This window comes from Emys orbicularis, chromosome 1 (genome assembly GCF_028017835.1).
Source record: "Emys orbicularis isolate rEmyOrb1 chromosome 1, rEmyOrb1.hap1, whole genome shotgun sequence".
NCBI classification, from domain to species: Eukaryota; Metazoa; Chordata; order Testudines; family Emydidae; genus Emys; species Emys orbicularis.
In genome coordinates this window covers 50,383,635-50,406,936 of record NC_088683.1, presented here as the reverse complement: position 1 = coordinate 50,406,936, position 23,302 = coordinate 50,383,635, and the positions used below count along the sequence as shown (strand labels likewise).

The 23,302-nt window shown below is 41.7% G+C and overlaps 1 protein-coding gene across 1 annotated transcript in view; it reads left to right on the top strand.

Annotated features, from left to right (window-relative positions):
- Positions 1 to 3,564: 3,564 nt before the first annotated feature.
- Positions 3,565 to 23,302, top strand: part of MET (MET proto-oncogene, receptor tyrosine kinase) — an 89,398-nt gene continuing 69,660 nt past the window's right edge. Inside the window, exon 1 of the mRNA XM_065408184.1 lies at positions 3,565 to 4,764. Coding sequence (XP_065264256.1) covers positions 3,565 to 4,764 — 1,200 coding nt within the window. The remainder of the gene's footprint in view (positions 4,765 to 23,302) is intronic.

The following is a 23,302-nucleotide window of genomic DNA, read 5'->3' as shown; positions in this document are numbered from 1 at the left end:
GAAAATATCCACTCACAAAAGACAGAATCCATCCACAGAATTAGCTTAATAGGAAGCACCACAGGTCAAAATAACTTAAAAGACTCATCTAGACAGATGACACAGATGGGGATAAACTGATCAAAGGGAGGTCACTAAAACACAACATAGAAACTAACAGATTAGGTTTTTTCCCTTAGTAACAGGAAAGTATTAACTAATACCTTGACCTGCACCAAGAAGAGAAAATGTAGCAAGTCCATAGCCTGGGTATTCTGGCACTGATTCAGCAAAGCACCTAAGCATGTGCTAAAGTCCCACTGAAATCAAATTAAAGTTAAACACGAGCTTAAGTGCTTTGTTGAATTGGGGTGCTCACACTTCTCAAGAGATGAGCTGCTGCATTTTTTACTAGCTGATGCTTTCGAGTACTTTTCAAGGGTATCGCCAAGTAAAGCATTTTGCAGTCTTGAGGTTATAACAAGATGGCTCACTGTGCTGAAGTCTGCAAAAGAGGAATAGTGACAGTCTCCGGGCTAAACATTAGGAGAAAAGAGGCATTGTGTGCCATCAGTGTCTCCTTGAGATCCAAAAGCAGCAATGGAGATGATATAACCCCAAATTTGAAATGCCAGTTATCACATTTGCATCAGCATCATTCCTATCTCACCAAGGTTGAGCCTACAGCAGTTTGCTTCTGCTTCCCACTCTTAGACACTGTGAAGCAGGAAATCCATAGTGGATGGGTTTGTGGGGAGCCATCTCCTTTTGCAACTGTATACATGTATTGACCTTGAGGGTTGTATAGATGGAACTCAGCAGGAGTTGGCATCTGAGACTTCTTGGCACATGTCACCAAATACAAAGGAAGACAAGTGTAAACATGATGGGAGGGCTCAAACTGCAAAGCCTGGATGAAGTTTGGTTCTCATGTGGTGTTCATATTTTCCTTCCTTGCTCATAGAGTTGAGTGTGGTACATATTATTAGTGCCCCCTGTTGCACTGCACTGAATTAAGGGAGCTGTTTAGCTCTGCACCTTGGATCTGATTCTGTAAATCAACTTCAGTGGGAATTTGTCTGTTCCAGACTGCAGGGTCAAGCCTGGGACTTGAACTCCAGCAAGGAGATTAGTTAGTACCTGTGATTAGCAGCTCTTCAAGACCACAAGGCCCCTGGGGAGCTGGGCAAAACTTTTTCCAGGGTAGGACCAGTTCCTGCCAGGAGCTACATAATTGCTAGTAGCAGCTAGTGCTGTCACACCTAGGGGGAAGTGGGGACAGTGACCCAGCTGGGACTTTCCCTTTATCTCTGGGACCTGAACACCAGTGAGGCATGGGAAAAGAATAGTCCACCATGTCTTTACAGCTTCTGGGTCCCAGCGTCATTAAAAGCTGGTATTTTGCTCTTTTGGTCTTGAACACCCAGGACAACCTCTGCAGGAGTTCCCTGCACCTCTCAGATATCTGAGGGACCAGGAGGGTGGGTTTGGGTAAGGGAACTGCGTTCTGTAGGGGGATTTTAGGGGATGGGGCAGGGAGAAGGTTTTGTGTGTATTTGCTATACACTTATCTTGTTCCAATGTATTAGACATCAAGTAACCTTGTGACTTTATTTTTGTAACTTTCATCTATCCACCCTTCAATTTCTCAACCTATTGTTTTCAGCTCTCACTTCGTGTGTCATGTTCAATATTAGAACTTAAGCTCGTTAGGGCAAGGAACGTGTCAGCCTATATGTTCTGCCAGGAGCCAGCACTCTGTAGATACTACAGCTAAATATTAAATCAAATTATCACTATTTTATAATGATAATATCCCTGCTCTTTTCCCCCCAAAATCAAATTCTTTTTCTTCTCAATATTCTGCTACTGTATTGCTAATTAATAGCAGAAAATGCCAGTTGCTTAAAAAATAATACTCATTACTCACTACCACGAGTGGATTGTCTTTCCTAGCAGTTTTTCAGAGAATGTTGCTGATAATCTTTGATTTTTTTCTCCATTCTTGATCATGATTCTTGACAGACCGTTGAGAGGTTTTTGGACAGGGGACAATTCTCTTGTTTGCAAACACTAAGTGTATAGACTAATGATGTAAGCCACAGAAAGAATGCAATATACATTGAAATAAAGTAAGAATACAGCAGAATTATTTGTGTTGTTTAAACCAGTCTAATGAAAATATAAAAGTTATATATTTGTTATATAAAATTTTCGGTGACTTGTAAAATTCTGTCATTTTAGCCAACATTTTGCTTTAAAAAAAAAAATCAGTACAGAACTCCTGATTATTATATTTTGTATTTTCAAGTGTGTATTTAGGTCTCTAGAGACTGTGTCATTGTGAGCATTTGTCTATCAAAAACAATTGTTTAACTATAGCCAAATTATAAGCAATTTTTTCCATAAAATCTTCTAAACAGCATGTAATCATATTTCTTTTAGAAAGTATAATTGTTTTCTCCATAAGGAAGCCAAATTGAGCTTAGCAATTGTGGCAAGATATTAAGAGAACAATGTCTGGTATAATGTAGACTCTTGACCAAAATACACGCCAACCACAATTCATGTACTTGGTCAAATGAGAGGGTTTTAAATATCACACCAGTCATGGGCTTTTGATTTTTAAAGCCACATCAAATAAATGGGGAAAATAAGTAAGAAAGAAATGTGCTACGTTTGTTGATTTCATCACTTCATGGCTCTAATTCATTTGATATCTCTTTGTTTACAACACAGTGCTTTGCCTGTATCTTCTGAAGGTTCTCCCAAGTGACTTATTGCTGTGGTACAGGGCCTAAAATTAAACTTGCACATGTCAAGAACCACAAAATACATAAAATGTTTTAAGGATATATTATAATGCCTTGTCTACATGAGAGAAAATGACCATTCCAAGAATTGGAACTGGTTGAATTCTTTTCAGAAGAAACATTTTTTGCTTTTTATGGAATTTACAGGGGAAAACAGAATGGTTTTCTGGTAGTGAAAAATTTAATTAACCATTTCAATAATGATTTTGATAAACATGTTGTGAAACACTGAGCAAAGAACAAAATGAGTCCACTTAAATGCAAACGTCAACATTTTTTGTGAGGTTTTTTTTGACCAGCTGTACTAAAAACCACTCCCACCCCTAGATGTTGCAGAACATCTCTCTTCCACACAAAGTTCTCCAGCCATTTTATATGTGTTTCAAGAACTGCTCTGATGAGAATTGCTTTCAGAATATTTAAGGACTCGGTTGATCTAAGCCATTTCAGTCTAAACTGTTTTAGCATCAATGTGGAATTAGAATAGCTGATATTATCATATACTACCCCACAATGCACCAGTGGTCTTTCAAAATCCACTGCTGCTGGGAAGTGGGCTGGGAGCTTTGAGATAGGTACCCATTAGACATAATGGCAACAGTTTAGAACAGGACACTGGGCAAAACTGCAACTTGTTCTCAAGCTGGGTTAGAATGGCTAATATACATACAGCATAGAAGCAGATCTTTGATAATAGATAAACTGAAGCTTTACTATATGAAATATAAACACTATTTATTTAAATATATTTTGACAGGTTAAATCTCTAACAATGAAGACTGTTGCTGCGTTTACTTCTGGGATTATTGTATTCCTGTTTTCTTTGGTGCAAAGGACCAGTGGACAATGTAAAGAAGCAGCTATAAAGTCAGAGATGAACGTGAGCATCAATTATCGTCTTCCTCATTTTATCACAGAAACGCCAATACAGAATATAGTTTTATATAAGCATCATATCTATATCGGAGCAGTCAACAAGATCTATGTCTTAAATGAAAATCTCCAGAACATTTCTGTGTACAAGACTGGACCCGTGCTGGAGAATCCTGATTGTGCACCATGTGAAGATTGCAAAGAGAGAGCCAATTTATCCAATAGTGTTTGGAAAGATAATGTCAACATGGCTCTGCTCCTAGAAACGTACTATGATGATCAGCTCATCAGCTGTGGTAGTGTAAATCGAGGTGTGTGTCAACGTCACATCATTCACCCCGACAACCCTGCAGACATAGAAAGTGAAGTGCACTGCATGTACTCAAAGCAGAGGGATGGCGAGTCAGACAACTGCCCTGACTGTGTTGTAAGCACTTTAGGAACCAAAGTTTTGGTGACCGTAAAGGACAGATTTGTAAACTTTTTTGTTGGGAATACCGTGAAGTCTTCATTTCAACCACAGCATGCACTACATTCAGTGTCGGTTAGAAGGTTAAAAGAAACCCAGGATGGTTTTGAGTTTCTCACAGATCATTCTTATATGGACATTCTCCCACAGTTCAGGGACTCTTATCCCATTAAGTACGTCCATGCCTTTGAAAATGACCACTTTGTCTACTTCCTAACAGTCCAGCGTGAATCTCTTGACTCCCAGGCTTTTCACACAAGAATCATCCGTTTCTGCTCTTTTGATTCCGAGTTGCGCTCTTACATGGAGATGCCTCTTGAGTGCATTTTCACTGAAAAGCGGAGAAAGAGGTCAATTCGAAATGAGATATTTAATATTCTGCAGGCTGCGTATGTCAGTAAGCCAGGTGCAGTTCTGGCCCATGAAATGGGGCTTAGTGTGAATGATGACATTCTGTATGGTGTCTTTGCACAAAGCAAGCCAGACTCTTCAGAACCAACAAACAGATCGGCTGTCTGTGCAGTCTCTGTCCGAACAATCAATGAATTCTTCAACAAGATTGTAGACAAGCAAAACATGAAATGTCTTCAGCACTTTTATGGGAAAGATAGCAAATACTGTTTGAAAAGGGTAAGTGAAAATTACTTTGTCACATATAAATTTGGTACTGGATTCTGCCACCCGTTACTCACATTGACTACTCCATTACTGTGTGATTGTCCCATTGATTGCACTAGTGAGATGCAAGTCTTTGCTGGCTGAGCCCCTAATCATTTACAGGTTATTTGAGTTGTCCATTTAAATAAGCAATGATTAGCACTAGTTCCGGTCAGCTTTGCCAATGATTCATCTTTGCAAGAAGCAATTACTGTAAATCGACTGCAGGAGTCAACGAGGGGCTTAAGGAGATGAATTAAAATATTAAAGGGACTGAAAAATTTCTTAAAAACAACTAATTTGTTTTCTGGTTTTGTGTTCTTTTGTTTCTAAGGATCTATTAGATCATAGATGGAACAATGAGGGAATTAGATTTCCTGCTGTCATTAAAAGGGGTTCACTAATATCAGTCCCCTTGTGCATTGAGTCCCCTAAAACTAAAACTCACAGAGAATGTTAACGGTGAAATAAAGGCTTTTTTTAAAGAAAAAAATCTGTTTCATAATATAAATCATTAAGGGCCAGATTGTGGTACCCTTACTCATGTTTCATACACAAGCAGTCCCACTGAAGTCAGTTTAGTTAATTCAATCAATGGGATTTCTTGTGGAGTGAGGTGCTATTTACTGTGAAAAAAGCTATCTGAATCTCACCCTACCCGAATGCAGTCCCAGTCCTGCAGTGAGAACTAAGCAAATGTACTCTTGTCTCTGCAAATTTCTCTGCGAAGGATTGAGTCCTAAAGAAGTAACCTAGAAGCTCACTTTTTCTAAGTGCAATGTAGGGTTTATTAGATAAATGGGAATCTGGGTAAGAGGGGGTTTTTGTGGTAAATATTGTCTACCAAAAGAAGCAACCTGTATTCAGATAATGAAGGGTTCCATATCTTTACATCTGTGCTTTCACAAATCTGCTACATATTGAGGGTTTCCCCGATGGTGCTGGTGGCATCCCAAGCAATTAGAACAACAAAGAGGAAACAAAAGAAAAACCGCTCCTACCTCTCTATTAAGTGGTCTGTGGTGACGTCAGTGGAAATATGGAATCCTGTATTCAGGACTGGACAAGGACTTTACAAACAAAATATTTAAAACGTAAAAATATTTGTAATACATTCTGTTAAGGACCTGAGACCTTACAGGCTTTGTGCTGTCCCTCCCGGATGGCAATGGATGTTAGGCGTTCAGCACCAGGATGGGGCGAACGTCACACTGGGCAAATCTATCACTGCACAGATCCACTGGCATTTCCCTTGTGGCAGAGGCATGCTCCACCGTGTAGAGTGGCATAGCCATTGGGCTAGAACAGTGGTTCCCAAACGGGGGTTCATGAACCCCTGGGGGTTCGTGAAATGTTACATGGGGTTCTCGGGAAAAAATTCCCTAATGGTGGACAGAGCTGTCCCTGCAGACCCCGGGCAGCCCGGGGCCAGCAGCCCGGAGCCCCTGAACTTTAAAGAGCTAAGCAGATCAAAGCAAGCATATCTATCACACTGAGGAGATTTAAATTTCAAGACTCCTTATAAGAAATGGAAAGGGAGGTGGATATTTTTTGCTGTTTTTTAAATTAAATAGGCAGCTAGTATTGTTTTTAAAATTATTCTGAAGAACAAGTTTAAGTTTTGTTCTAATGTGCGTTGTTTGCCTGGACTGCTCAAGACCTGAATGCTTGTGTAGGAGGAACTCTTTGAGTTGGCTTCTTAAATACCTTCATGCTGTTTCACATCTGATACTCCTTGATGAAACATAGGAGCCTTGTCTTATAACAGGCTTATTCAAAGTGATACAAGCAACCAAAGTGAGATCTTGGAAGAGTGTTGCCATTTTCATAATGTAATAAAAATACTGTAATGATAAATAATTAATAAATGTGTAATAAGCATGTCATAAAAACAAATTTTATATTTCCAAGATCACTGCTTTTATAATTTATACTCAGGTAAAGAAGAAAATCCCTGGAAATATTCATTTTTAGGAGGGGGTTCGCGAGACTTGACATTTTAGTGAAAGGGGTTCACAGGTTGTTAAAGTTTGGGAACCACTGGGCTAGAATAATCTCTAAATAGGCTCCATTATAATTCTGCAGCCTTCAGTGGAGGATTCCTTGCTAGAGATTCCCAGAGCTGAGCTGAGATACTGCTGGCACTGTGAACATGTCACACTCTATATTTTACTCTTTTTCTTTCTAATTTTCAGGAAAATAAATACAGTTTAGAAAATTCTTAATATAGTAGCTTCTGTTATCTTTTTCTGGTGCCTCGTCCTCGTCTTTTCTTAGACCTTAATATTCCTTCTTCGTTTTTCATTTTGTGTTTCACTCTGAGTATCCATTTTTATTCTCTGAAAATAGTTTTCTTCCTTATTCTCAGCTTATTTATTTGTGTGTGTGGGAGGGAGTTTAAGATCCTTTTGTCCTTTAACTTATCTCATTCTCCTATTACCCAGCCAAATCTCTTTTATAAGATGGTCTTTTCACTGCAAAGTGTCCCTTTAATATATTGATGCAATAATCTGTGAGTTTTCACACACTAAGAATTTTTTTCCTGCTTCAAAATGCTTTCTAGGCCCTTCCACTGTTTTGCATATCTGAGCTGAATGTATTATGGCTACAGAGGGTTTATTACAGTTGCACGTTTCCAAGAAATGTCATCAGAATTGCAGATTTCTGCTCTTATTTCAGCTATATAACATTGATAAAGGATTGCTTCAAAGGGAGGAAAATGGATCTGTGCCTTTTGTGTGCCTTTATTTTGTATAAAGAAGGCTTGAATGTACTTCTGATAGTTTTTTACCATGGAAATATCAAGACTATCAAGATTTACATTTTTTTTTGGTGGAGAACTCATTGGAAGGCTTAAATATCTATTGTGAGCTTTCTCGGCACTGGATTGAAGGGGTAGGTGATTGGCAAAGGATTTTTAAAAACTGGGAGTGTGCCCTTTCATTGCTTCATTATGATGTATAAAGAAGACATAAAAGGTTTTGGTTCGGTTTTGGGAGGGAAGTAAATGTCTTTTTTCTTTTCTTTTAATCTTAGAAATATCAAGAATGTCAAATCTCAGATTTTGCTGGAGAACCTCTGGGTGGTTTTAGGGATGTTTACTGTGAACTTCAACACCTTAATTGAAGAGATTGGGAGTTGAATATTTATCTCACGGTTTCCTTTATCCAGAGTGTTCTTTAATCACTGAAGTTCAATAGGAGATTATAAAAACAAACAAAAATCAAAGAGTTTTAAACAGTCTGGCTGAAAATCTCTTCCCCTGTCAATTACTCAGCTTTCATTTTCTTGACTCTTGTAATATCACCATTTCACATATTTTTCCAGTCTAGAAGGATGTAAATTTCTAATGTAAAAAACAAGCAGAGAAAAAATTTCCTTTTAAAAACTGATCAAACAAAAGCACTTTTCAGACATTCTTTATGCGTCATAGAGAAGTTTAAAAGGCCACAACCCAACTTTTCCCTTTGTAGGTCACCTTTCACTTGATATAAAACTTTCTGTAAACTATGACAATTTGTCATAGCTTATTTTGGCGAATCAGAATGTTACTTTGTGTAATTTAGCCAAAATGATGTCTCTCTTTAATGTTATGAGAGATGCAAACCACAGTCCTCTGATGCAAGAGAAAATGTACTGACTTCTACAGGATTAAGTAATAAGAGAGTTCAAACAGTACCGCAGTAATGAAAGTGTCATGTTAGCAACATCCAAACCAAACGCTATGTCTTTGGCACTGTTTTCAAGGCAATCCTATAATATTTGATCATTTACAGTCAAAGGCTGATAGGTGAAGGACAAATCACATTAGCAGACAGAATTGCAAGACCACATTGCCTTTGTTTCTGTTACGCTAACAGATAACCCTTTGAATGACTATTCCTCGGTGCTTTTGTTGTTTGGCGTGAAGCAGCTGAAGCTAGAAATGGGCCCAAACCAGAACAAATGCTACAATTTACCTCGGTTTGGTTGACAAAACTGGTTTTGGTTGTAAAAACTTGTCAGTTTTTACAAAACATGAATAAAAACTGGCTCCAGTTTTCCGTCTTTCAGAGAAGCTCATACAAGACCCAGCCCATAAAAGTCGGGGGGCAGATCCACAGCTGGTATAAATTGTCATAGCCCCATTTAAGTCAATGGAGATACGACAGTGTACACCAGATGAGGATCTGCTCCAGTTTTGACATTGATTTCAATGGGAACAGGAGAGCAATCAGAATCAGCTTTGAATCAGAAATAAAAAAGTGGAGTAAAACTAAGGGTTTTCTAGTGCCTAAGCCAGGGCAAAAAGAGTGATGTGAAGTGGTTGCAAATCTCTCCTGGAGGTTTTCGAATCATTGCTCTGGCATCTCCTCACCCACACCCGCTGTGGAAACTGGGTGTCGGTTTTAGAGGATTGAGCCTTAGTCACTGGTTCAAAATTAGTCATGTTCAGCTACTAAAATAGATGAAGATTCAGATCAAGAGCCAAATCCTACTTGCCTTTCCTCACTTATGCACATAGTCCCAAGGTGCCCATCTAAGTTGTGACTTCAATGGGACTCCTTAGGTGGGTGAGATGAGCAGGGTTCGGGCTCAGCCGGTACAGATGTATTATAAATGATAATATTTTTACTGAGCAGTAAGATTAGAATTTTTTCATTTGGAGTTTTTTCACATTGATTTTTTTTATGTAGTAAACAATTGTGAGCCAATTTGGCTCTCAGTTACGTGGAGGCATGCCTGTGGAAGTGCAAGCAGAATTCAGCTCTAGATTTCCTGTGGCACAGGGATTCCTTTTGTTTGTTTTTCCTGTGAGTTTTCACTCCAAAGTTACTCCATACAGTGTCTTTGATTCAAAGCATGGCAAAGCACTTTGCAACCAAACAGAGAAACCATAGGCTGTTCTTTGTCACCAAGTACCCTCCCTATCAAAGGAAGAGCACAAACAGATACAAATAATTTTGAAGGAAGGTGAAATGAAAACGAAGTGGGAAAAAAAACCAGTAAAATAAACATGCAGTGATGTTTCTTTATTACTGTTGCAAAGATGATAGATGAGTTAAATTGGGTTATGCTTATATTATAATAGAATAAAATAATTGCTACCTTCCATCAGGAAACCACAAAGACCCTTATTGATCTGTCATCCTCAGGGTATGTCTAGTAATATTTAATAAAATAAACAGAGACAAATAACTCTTTAGAGGCCCTGTAATCTCCCACACCATTTGGATTACAAATTTTTGGCAGAATTAAAAATAGCCCCACATCTCTGTGATTATAAAGGCTTAGAGGGGCTCATTTAAATAATCTCACACAATAAAGGAAATGGATTTTCTATTACAATTAGAATACAATATGGGCTGAAATATTTCTCCTAAGAATCAGGCACTAGTATCCTGATTTTTTCATTAGTTGATGCTTTTGGAAATGCTCTATATTAAAAAACATAAAAAATATCATCTGAGATTCTCGCTCATGATGCTAAAAAGAACTTTGGGTATGTAACCTTCCTTAAGGTTGGTATGCCATAGTAATTCAAATTAAAAAGCTGTAAAAGTTAAGGGCCTGATTGTAGCCACTAAATCTATGCATAGAGGGTACCAGCGTATGCTGCAGCATCCCCTCCTGCCTTTACAGCATCTGTAGAGGGTTCTCGGTAGGTCATCTGTTGGATGCGTAAACAGACTGTGACGGGGCAGTGGGAAATGTGCATTGTCCTCTAGGAAAATATGCTTAGCTCACAGCAGAAAGATAATACAGCCTAAAGGTGTATTATCTCTGTGTGATCTGTGACAAAGTTCCTCCTCTATCTTGGTGGGTCCTGCGCTTATTGGCGGATATTCTTGCCTCAGAGATTCACCATGTGGGTTGGGGAACAGCCCAGAGACCTTCCCCTCTGGAAGAACCCACAGTCCAGGTCAATTGGGAGGTTTGGGGGGAACCCGGGCCCACCCTCTACTCCAGGTTCCAGCCCAGGGCCCTGTGGACTGCAGCTGTCTATAGTGCCTCCTGTAACTGCTGCATGACAGCTACAACTCCCTGGGCTACTTCCCCATGGCCTCCTCCAAACACCTTCCTTATTCTCACTACAGGACCGTCCTCCTGGTGTCTGATAACGCTTGTGCTCCTCAGTCCTCCAGCAGCACACCCTCTCAGCTCCTTGCGCCTCTTGCTCCCAGCTCCTCACACTCACACCACAAACTGAAGTGAGCTCCTTTTAAAACCCAGGTGCCCTGATTAGCCTGCCTTAATTGATTCTAGCAGCTTCTTCTTAATTGGCTCCAGGTGTCCTAATTAGCCTGCCTGCCTTAACTGGTTCTAGCAGTTTCCTGATTACTCTAGTGTAATTCCCCTTCTCTGGTCACTCAGGGAACAGAAAACTACTCATCCAGTGACCAGTATATTTGCCCTCTACCAGACTCCTGTACCCCACTGGTCTGGGTCTGTCACAGATCATTCTCCATGGATGCCATTAAAAGGGAGATCCAGGGAAGGAACCAGGTATAGAAGTCCTGTCATTCCATTGGAACCACACTGCCAGGGAGTAGGAGGTGACTTTTGGAGACCCAGATGTGGTGTAGAAATGTCCTCCTGCTGATCCCTAGGATACATGGAGTTTGGGGCTGCTACTTGCTACCCTGATGGGGAGAAAGCTCTGCAAAGAGAACCTTGCTGAATTTCCCTCCTCCTGAGCTCCCTGTTGGGGGCTGGTCTCTGTTTATCTCCTACTCTGTTGTTCAGTTTGATGAGGATTTTTTTTTTTAATAATTTTCTTTCTGAAAGTCGGGTTATTCTGTGAAACTGACATTTGTTCTCCTGTCATCTTCTAGCAAAGGTGCTGCTTTCTCAGGAAAGCCAACTAATAACGCTCACCTCCAGACTTTTAAATCAGATCCTTTGATTGAAGAGAAGGCTGCCCATTGGTCACTAGTGTGGCAAGAGAATGTACTGCATACTCTGAAAATGCACAGCCCAAACTTCTAGTAGCTCAATGAACAGTTTCTAGATGTTGACCAGTGGATTGAATTTTTTTTGTGTGTCTCAGATTTGTAAAATGCCTTTAAATGTCTCTTAAAGCATGTGAACATTAATTAAATAACAAAATAACAGTTTTTTTCATATCAGGCTGAAGCCAGTCTCCAACCTTGCCTCCTTCAAAGTTCCTCCCCATCCCCTCCGTTCCACAAATGATGCCATCCTGTGTCCCACTCCTGCCTCTGACCCTTCTTCCATCCCACCACCTATGCCTGGGACACTCTCCCTAGGTCTGTTTCTAAAGTCACCTCCTTCTCCTCAGTCACACCCCTCCTAAAAACCCACTTTTGCTGTGTCACCTATAGGAAGCAAAATGAACAAACATAATAACGTACTGCATCGTCCAAACGGGCACATGTGCCTTACTGCGTAACCACATTGTCTGAGATACAGTCATAGAGTTTAAGGCCAGAAGAGACCACCAGAACATCACAGGGTACTGAAACCACCCAGAACCCGCATATTAAACCCAACAACCAAAATTAGACCCAAATATTACAGCCCCTAGGAGACTAGACTATTATATGCCACAGGAAGAGAATACGAGGGATCAAGGTGCACCAATGCCCAAGGACGCTGTGCTAGCAGGGGAATGATTAAGTGAAATATATACAGATAATCCTGGCAGGTGACCAGGACCCACACACTGCAGAGGAAGATGAACCCCTTCCCCCTGACCCCCTGGTACTACCAATCTGACCTAGGAGAAAATGCTTTCCCAACCTCACATATGGTGATCAGTTAGACCCTGAACATGTGAGTAAGAACCAGCCACCTGAGAGAGAGAGAGAAAACTCACTCTCACCTCAGAGCCCTGGCTCTCCCCATCCACTGTCTCCAGCCATAGACACTGTCTCTTCTGATGCTATAGAGGAAGGAGATTTAAACAAAAAACCTACCCAGAATACACTGAAGGAGGGGGAAATCCCTTCCTGACCCCAGGTGACCAGCAGAGACCCTGAAGCATGAGCTTTTAGGAACATAATTTATGGAAGTGAGCCCAGCCCTCTCCCTTCACAAACAACCCCGTCATACAATTGCATGCATAATTGTCCAGCTCTCTCTTAAAACTAACTGTTGTTTGCCCCTACAACTCTCAACAAGAGGCTATTCCAGAATCTCACCCCTCTGATGGTTGGTATTATAACCCATGTCCCTCCACTCCCAGTTCCCCCTTTTTGTCATGTCTGAAGTGAAAGTCTAAATCATGCAAACACATATGTATGGCACTTCAACTCCCTCAGTACCTATCCTGCTTCAGCTGTCCTCAGCATCGCTTCCAGTCAGGTCCAGTCCAATTTGAGTTGTAGTTTTATCTAAGTTGGTGACCCCTTGGCACTTTCACAACTGCCAGCCCTAGAGCAGCAATAGGAAATTGGGCTTCAGCATCAGAAGACTTTGAAGGAACCTCAGTTCCTTAGTCCAGGTCTGTCTTCAGCACCTTCGCAGTAAATGCATTGGCTTGTCACAGAAGTAAGCAATTGTGTAATGTACGCTTTGGGACAGATTCTGCTCGCACATGACATCATTGTAACTCCACGACTCCTGATTTATACCTGATTCTGAGAAACCAGAATCAGATCCTGTATTTTATAAAGAATACCATTACTGTAAACAATGGGCCAAATTTATTGGTGGCTTAAGCAGTGACATAAATGGATTAGAAGACAAATGCAGGTGGCAAAGCAATGCAAGCTGTGCAATTTGGCTTGCAGCAGGTGAGCAGAATGAATGGTTGTAGCAAGGAAAGTACTGAGGGAGCAGAAGAAGAAATTGCAGCCCAAAAAAAGCACCCAACAGGAAGATGTAATATAAGGTGTGCTCTGCCTCCTCTGTGTGTATGTCAGGGGTTCTCAAACTGTGGGTCGGGACCCCTCGGGGGGGTCACCAGGTTATTACATGGGGGGTCGCAAGCTGTCAGTCTCCACCCCAAACCCCGCTTTGCCTCCAGCATTTATGATGGTGTTAAATATATTTAAAAAGTGTTTTTAATTTATAAGAGGGGTCACACTCAGAGGCTTGCTATGTGAAAGGGGTCACCAGTAAAAAAGTTTGAGAGCCACTGGTGTATGTTATTCTGCTTTTGCACACTTACTGAATGGAAATAGGTACAAATTATACTACTTTACCCTTAAACTCATACCCATTTTCTGACCTATTTTCATCCCACATGTCTCTTACACCACTGTTTAAGGGCTTCTCTAAATATGGAATTATTCCACAATAACTATTTCATTGTAAATTCACACCCTACCTTTTTCTGGAATAACTTTCACAGATAAGCCATAAGTCACAAATGAATGTGTCCTAGGGACTTCCATGAAAGAAGCACTTGCTGACACCAAGTCTGGATATTTTACCAACATCCTTTGTGTCTTATTTTTAATTCATTAAACTGAATAATGAACCAACACCTCCACAAAGATAATTTGTGTAGTGAGTGAAACGTCATAAAATTAGTATAAATGAAATGGACAAAATTCAAAGATTGCATAGGTCCATTATATCTGACTGAATCAATAGTATTTACTTAGTGCTAATGCACTAACTAGATTACAAGAACTAATGCAACAGTGGTCAATGACAAAAACAAATAACTCTTTGAATGATCTTGACAATAGAATGTGCAATGTTTTTAATTTGTATTAACTAATTACACTAACATGTATGTCTTTTCTACCTTGTTACCAGTCTCACCAGTAACCAGTCTCACCTCTTTTTTTCTGTTATTCAGCAGTGAAATAGATCAAAGCAACAAGTATTAAGAGTTGATTGGAATGATGCTATATTACTATGTGAAATGTACACCAGTGACTTTTTTCACAGAACTACCTTTTTGGGGGGTATGATTAATTTAAATAATCTCTCTATTGACTTCAGTGGATTTTGGATCAGCTCTTTAAAGTGTAAAGTGTGTGTTAAATGTAATATTTCCTTCCAAGCTTTTTGTTTTGTTTTGTTTTTTTCTTTTGCTACAAGGTGCTGTTTCCATGTGACTTTTTGCATGTGTAGTTGTAATTATAGGGAACACACATGGCATCACCTATAGCTAAGGTTGCCTAAATATTTCCTTTCTAAAGGATTATTTTCAGTTGTTTATAGCTTTTTCAGAGGTTTACTTTTGCAGCCAAAATATGAGATGCTTGCTCTCAGAAAGGGGGTACATTTGTCCCCTGAAAGTTTCATCAAAAACATTTGAGTCATTTTCAAGCACAAAAGGAGTGCGGGATGGGAACAATTTTCTACTTAAAAAAAATTGCAACTTTTTTTATATTTTAAAGAAAAGCTCTAGTACTTCAGTTGAAGCTTTTAGAAACTTGATGTTTGAAAAAGGCAGAGGGTCCAATCCAATACATTGAAATCTGTAGGATTCTTTCCATTGACTTAAATGAGTGCTGGATCAACCCCTTAGTTCTTCAGTCATAAATGTGGCTTTCATTTCTCTAATCCCAACAGACAGCCAATAAATTCTTCCTGGGTGGAATTCACCTATGACAGGGACACATGCAGAACAATCAGGTCCTGGATTGGAGCCTTAAGCATAGGTGCTGGAACTAGAGGTGCTAGGGGTGTGGCAGCACCCCCTGGCATGAAGTGGTGTTCATCATACACGGGGTTTACTGTTTTGTTCAATGGTTCTCAGCACCTCCACTATACATATTGTTCCAGCACCCCTGGCTGTAAGTGCCTGGTGGCAAAAAGTCTGCCTGGCTGAGGGTGGGTACTACATGGTACAAGGCACCACAACTCCTACTTTGCCATAGGAATGAGCAACGGTCCAGTGCTAATCCAAAACCAGGCAGCATTATTAGGTCATGTACTAATTTATTGAGTCCCCCAGACAGCCTATACTGGACAGGCTTCTATTAAGTTTCTGCTGCAAATTCAACCCGCCCTATCAAGCCAGGATACCCAGGAAGGATAGTGCCTGCCCTTCTTGATATTTAACCCCCACAGCAGCCCATCAGTGCAAGGAGAGTGCAATGTACCAATGGGGGTGAATCAGTGCCTTTATTCATAATATTTTGTTGAGAAAGCTAGATGGGGGGATATGAACATGAAGTTAGCACCAGCAATAACTTAGGTACCAACAAGTTACATTGTCCTTATCATGAGCATTTACTCTGTGGATCAGTGAAAAACAAACAAAACCCAAGTATTGTTTGTATGGCATTTCCTGCTTATTTACATGCAGCAGCTTTTCTTGGGAACACACCAACCTGTTCTTGGAACATGCATAAGTTGTTGTGCAATGTTTTACTAAGGAGCAGAACTGGACTGGTTACAGTATTGGATGAGTGGAAGGGTCTGCACAGGGCATGTGCCCCGTGCATGACATAAGTGATGGCTCAGCATTAGTCCTTTCCATGGCTGATATGGAGGGAGGTAGCTCAGGGTTAGGATCAGGGAACCCAATGTTTCATGGATCCTCCTGTCAGCATAGGTTCCCCCCCAGAGGTTACATCAGCAATTGGGCACAGGTAGGAAAATCTCGTCTCATTCCCCAGTGCATTTCACAAGTGCTTCACCGAGCTCCTTGGACTGGGTGCTGGATCTGAATGTGGTCCTGGGTGAGGATTTGCATACATTCTAGAAGAGGACCTTGCAATTGTCTCTGTTGCTGCAGAATTTGCATGTCTTATTTATTTACTGTACTTATTTCTTGAGGTTTGGTCTATTGTACTGTAGATTTTTGTTTTATAGAGATTTCTTCTAATCTGCTTTCTTCCAAAGCAAATCATGTGAATTAGTCATGTGAGTAACTTGAAAGGAATTCAGACCATGAGTGCCAGTTTATATACCCGCAGAGGTAGGAAATCTTCAAGATTTTAAACAACGTTTTGTCCAGTTTCACAAACAGTCTGTACTACTTAATCATGCAGAAAAAATTCACCCTTCTGCCTTTGAGGGATGAAAGGGGAAATCCATTTACATGTCTGCTTTACCTTTTTCCTTGTATTTTATTCATTTTGTCCAGCTGTGTCGTGGACACCACTTGGGAAGTGGAAAAGGAGATTGTTCAAGTTGTCCTTTGTTAAGGAAATAGGCCAGAGAAGGATGAAGCAAATAGGGTTTGTAATTGTGCCAGAAACGGGAAAGTTTGGCATCGTTGTTTTCCCCCTCTTCTCATTTGGTTGCAGAGTTATAACTACAAGAACCGAGTAGTTGTCTCTACCAGAGCCCAGAATTAAACAGATTGGTATGTGACAGAAGTGGAGATTTATGAGTTATGTGACACCTCAGGAATAATTCCTTCCAAAGTCCAGTTCTTTTGGGCACTTTTGTAATGGGTTTTGGGTTCTGCACAGAACCGGGAAACTGGAGATATGGGTTCTGTTCCTCAGCCTTCCAACAGACTTCCAGTGTGACATTGGGCAAATGATGTAAGCTCTCTGGGTGAAATCCTGGCCTCCCTGAAGACAACAGGGCCAGGTTTTCATCCTTTGTGTCTCGGTTTCATCATGAAACACGGGGGTAATAATACTCATCTACCTCACTGGAGGGTCGTGAAACCCTGAATGATTAAATCATTCATTTCTAGTTCACTCAAGATATTAAATATTATGCCTTTTTCTGATTGAGAAACTCAGATAATTTGGGAGCAGGATTTTGGATGGCAGAGGCCAGAAGAGACCATTAATGATTGCAGATTAGAACATAATAAGAACATAAGAATGGCCATACTGGGTCAGAGCAAAGCTCCATCTAGCCCAGTATCCTGTCTTCCAACAGTGGCCAATGCCAGGTGCCCCAGAGGGAATGAACAGAACAGGGAATCATCAAGTGATCCATCCCCTGCCACCCATTCCCAGCTTCTGGCAAACAGAGGCTAGGGACACCATCCCTGCCCATCATGGCTAATAGCCATTGATGGACCTATCCTCCATGAATTTATCTAGTTCTTTTTTGAACCCTCTTATAGTCTTGACTTTCACACATTCTCTGGCAGGGAGTTCCACAGGTTAACTGTGCATTGTGTGAAAAAATACTTCCTTTTGTTTGTTTTAAACCTGCTGCCTATTAATTTCATTTGGTGACCCCTGGTTCTTGTGTTATGAGGAGTAAATAACACTTCCTTATTTACTTTCTTCACACCAGTCATGATTTTATAGACCTCAATCATATCCCCCCTTAGTCATCGGAGAGAGGTCGGGAACTGGTATGTGTACCTGATGGCCTGGAACACCAATTGCACTACTCCCCTCTCTCCACTGTTGAATAGCAGAGCTAATTTTGCTTCCTTAGGAGTCTAGCTAGAGATTGCTGAGCTGAATTCACTTTGGGCCAATAGTGCACCAGCACTGGGGCTCCCCTACTACAAGCTGAAATCACTAAAAGAGCTAAAATCACTAAAAGAGCTAAAATTGCTGACCTGAGATCACTGAGTGCTGTGTTAACTAGTGGGGGAGCCTGAAGATATATTGCTAAGCAGCTGACAGAGTGGAGCAGTTTGCAGGACGGTTGGAGCGGCCCACGGAACAGTAAGCTGAGCAGTTTGCGGTGGCAGCTGGAGCAGTTCATGGGATGGCTGGTGGAGTGGCACGGCTGGCAGAGCCGAGCAGTTTGTGGGACTGTTGGAGCGGTCCACAGAACAGCGAGCGAGCGTAGCAGAGCCAAGCAGTTTGCGGGGGCGGCTGGAGGAGCGGTGTGGCTGGTAGAGCAGAGCCATTTGTGGGGGGGAGGGATAGCTCAGTGGTTTGAGCATGGGCCTGCTAAACCTAGGGTTGTGAGTTCAATCCTTGAGGGGGCTATTTAGGGAACTGGGGTAAAAACTCTGTTTGGGGATTGGTCCTGCTTTGAGCAGGGGGTTGGACTAGATGACCTTCCAACTCCAATATTCTATCTCTTTTCCAAGCTGAAAAGTCCCAGCTTATTAATCTCTCCTCATATGGCAGCCGTTCCGTACCTCGAATAATTTTTGTTGCCCTTTTCTGAACCTTTTCCAAGTCCAGTATATCTTTTTCGAGATGGGGCAACCACATCTGCACTCAGTATTCAAGATGTGGGTGTACCATGGATTTATATAGAGGCAATATGATATTTTCTGTCTTATTATCTATCCCTTTCTTAGTGATTCCCAACATTCTGTTCGCTTTTTTGACTGCCGCTGCACACTGAGTGGATGTTTTCAGAGAATTATCCATAATGACTCTAAGATCTCTTTCTTGAGTGGTAACAGCTAATTTAGACCCCATCATTTTATATGTATAGTTGGGATTATGCTTTCCCGTGTGCATTACTTTGCATTTATCAACATTGAATTTCATCTGCCATTTTGTTGCCCAGTGTTGCGAGTTCCTTTTGTAGCTCTTCACAGTCTGCCTGGGACTTAACTATCTTGAGTAGTTTTGTATCATCTGCAAATTTTGCCACCTCACTGTTTACCCCATTTTCCAGATCACTTATGAATATGTTGAATAGGACTGGGCCCAGTACAGACCCCTGGGGATTGCAGGATCTGCAGCTATCGCAGAGACTTAGTAGAAATCCTTAACTAAAGCCTTTATTTCTCCCAGTCTGGTTTATATTGGATATTTTGAATTCTGATACTTGTCTAATTGGGTAGCTTCATAAAAAGGCACTGTTGGGGGAGTTGGAGGGAAGAGGGTGGCAAATATTTTGAGGCCATCACATTTTGGACATTTGGTTTCAAATATGGAACTTTATGTCAAGAAATTTTAATTTTATGTCAGCTAAATTGAATGTACAAGCATCAGTTAATCTTCAGGCAGTGACAATTCTTGCTAGCGTAGCTCAGAGACTTTTTTGACCAGCTGGCAACATGTATTTTGCAGAGTGGATCCAGGGCAAATTCCAAGTAGTTACAATTTCCCCTTTGAGCAAATAGGATTATTACCTCATGTCCATACTGGATATGGGCAGAATTCAACACTTGCCTACTACACCTCATCACATTCCAATGGCACACCTCTATCACATTAACATTTTTCTTTCTGAGTCATATACACCACTTTCACTCCTAGTCATGCATAAGAAACAATGTAACCAAACCCAAACACATATTAACAGGGTCCCTGGTTATTTCAATATTTATGTGATTTGTCACTAGGATTTGGCATAATATTGTAAATGTGTAACCCAGAGATCAGTTATTTTCCATATTACCATAGAATACTTGGCAGAGTATTTGTGTCAGGAAGGGACTCAGTCTTCACAGGGTCAAAGGGTTAAAACAACAGCACCTCCTTTTCCCAGTAGTATTTTGTGTTAGCTCAAACAGTGATTTACTTTAGGTTGGCTAGCAAGAACTAAGAGAAATGGGTGAGACCATTTAAAACTTTCCGTCCAACTCCTTGCTCTAGTTTTTGGGGTGGCCTTTTTGCCTCTCTGCTCCATTCAAAGAGCAGCTTTGTGTTTATCCCGTGCAAAGCCAGGATTTGTGGAAAGGCCTTGTGTTCAACATGTCCTTGGGGAGACGTCCAAAACCAGGACATCTGGGAGGAGGGTCAGTCTGGTCACATCTGTCTTTAGGAGGATACAGGAAGGTGTGATCTGTTAGGAGCAGGAGGGAAAATATAGGCCACTTGCTATTAATAAGGGATTGGAAAATGTTTAATGAGGACTGGCAGGATGTTCAAATTGCAGAAGATGAGGTTTTGATGTACATTTTGTGCCCCAGAAGGGAACTCTTCAAAGGAGGTCAGCAGCACAGATGCAGAGGAGTCACAGGTTCCTCTCTCAATATGGAGAGGGGGTTATAGCAAGGGAACAGTGTCTGAGATGGATACATGTTCAGAGGGGGTACAGCTGAGAGTTCTGCCCCAAAAGTGCCAGGGTTGTGTATCCTTCTCTGCTGGAACTATTTGTGCTCATTGCATCTCTGTGTAGATGTTTTGCAGACACTTCTAGACTGGCCAGACTAGAACTGCAAAATAACCCTGCTTTCGAGGGCAGAAGAGAAGAGAGGCTAAATGTATTATGTATTAATCAAACATGAATTTTAGAGGAAGTGAGTGTAGTGGTAATTACATAAAGTCATTACCCTCTGATGATTATTTGGTGGCCTATATGAAACGAGCTCATTGTCCAAAACAGTTCTTTGTGGGCAGGTGTCCACATCACATCAAAATAACAGCACCAAAACCGATCCAGCAAAGCACTTCAAACATACAAACAGTCCCACTGAAATCAGTGCTGGAGAAGGTGGGAGGAATCAACAGCCTTGAACCTGGGCCCACATGTCCCCAGGCAGTGCTCAGACCATGGTCACTTGAATGATTGGAGAAAGGGACCAGTGAAGCTCTAGCTTGCAAAGGGCCCTGCCCACAAAGCTCCTGATTGGGGGAGATGTCCTGCCCCATTGATTGGCTAGGAAGCTCTACTTAGGTCAGAAAGAGGCACAAGAAGTTGCCTGAGCAACTAGAGGAGTCCTTGGCTAGTGGCTGCTATAGAGCCTGCCTACTTGACTCCTGAGCCCTACCCTGACTCCTGAGCCCTGCCTCCCAGCCTGTTCTTGGTTCCTCCTTATTCCAGACCCCCATCTGTTCCCAGTTCTTGATTTCCTGCCTCACTCCGGGTCCCTGCTCCTACACCTTACCCCTGATGATGTCTCCGGCTTCAACCCCTGGCTTGGCGCCTGGCTTTGATTCTGGCTCTGACCTTCAGTTTGGCACCTGACTCTGGCTCTTACCTTTGGCTTGGGGCCTGGCTCTGACCCTAGCTCCAGTTCCAGGCTGCTGATGCAAACCATTAGGCATGACCGCCCATGCCCCATTCCCTACACCAGGCCTAATTTGGAACCCCTTCTTGGCAGTATTGCTGTAGAGATGCATACAGTTCTACATGCATAAACTACCTTCCATCACCCGTATATGTGGTTGTTTCTTCAGGTCACAGTTAAAACACATTGATTGGGCAGCAGGAGGAAGCTGGCACTGCTACAGCTTGTGCTAGAATTGTTCCGAGGATCAAGAGAGTCTTAACTTTCTAGTGCTGCCAATGGGGGTCTCTTCATAAACACTACAATTAATAAAACATTGGGTAGGTTGGAAAAGGGCCTTAAATGTCTTTGACCATTTATCCAGCACTGACTGACTGACAAGCCTCAAGGAACTAGTTTATTTACGTATTTGGTTGCCTTCTCTTTGATAATATTTTGTTCATAAGTAATATAAGGTAAATCATCTGCACCATGAGAATTAGAATAACTATGTTGTAGTAAAAGCTTATTCTGGCTTGCTATTGAAGTCAAAGGGTTATGGATCAAACTTTAATATCCCCCAACAAAAATTGCTTTTTAAAAAAAATCAGTAAACAAAAATTGAAAGAAAAAAACACAAGCTCAATACTGGTTTCAAAAGAGAGATCCATGATATTTTGCTTTCTTTGTATGTGTAGTCATAGAACATGTTCCAGTAGAAACATAGCTAGACTATTTCCAATTTTAAAGTGGTTATAGATCTTTTAAGGGATCCCTGTTTATTATCTATATTATTTCACCAAAATGGAAGATGAAACATCAATAGTAATGGAATTATCAGTTAATAGATTACTATTGAATTGTCAGTACAGCGTAGTTATCTTCTTTTCTAAAGATTAACCTAAAGTATATTGTTCAAGAAATTTTTCCAATGAAAAGAAAAATCCATGTATTCTCCATTAATAATCAGAAGAGAATTTTTAAAAAGTCTGCAAATGCAGCATCTATTCTAATAATGTTCATGATACATTATTCTTTTCAATCTCTTTTTATATTTATGAGCAGTAGATGATCAAAATAATCTCAGCCTAAGTAATTATATTGACCTGGTTTTATTTTTAATCAGAATCAGGACCATAGGCGTGCGCAGCCCATTTCATTAGGGTGTGCACCCTAGCCCCGCCCCTGCCCTGCCCTAGTCCCGCCCCCATCCACTCCCTCCTACTTCCCGCCCCCTGACTTCCCCCCTCAGAACCTCCAACCCCCCCTGCTCCTTGTCCCCTGACTACCCCTCCTGGGACCCCCTGCCCCTAACTGCTCCCCCAGGACTCCACCCCCTACCTAAGCCTCCCTGCTCCTTGTCCCCTGACTGCCCCCCTAGGACCCTACCCCCTACCTGTCCCCTGACTGCCCCGACCCTTATCCACACCCCCGCCCCCAGACAGACCCCCGGGACTCCCATGCCTATCCAACTGCTCCCCACCCCCTGACAGGACCCCCAGAACTCCCAACCCATACAACCCTCCCGCTCCCTGCCTCCCCCAACCCCTGCCTCCTGACAGCCCCCCCCAGAACTCCTGACTCATCCAACCCCCCCCAGCTCCTTGTCCCCTGATCACCCCCTCCAAAGACCCCCCCCAACTGCCCCCCAGGACCCTCCTTGCTCCCTGTCCCCTTTCCACCCCCCGCCCCCTGAGAGACCCTGGGACTCCCATGCCCCATCCAATCCCCCCTGCTCCCTGACTGCCCCCTCCAGAGACCCCCCACCCCTAACTACCCCCCCGGGATCCCACCCCCTATTCAACCCACCCTGTCCCCTGACTGCCATCA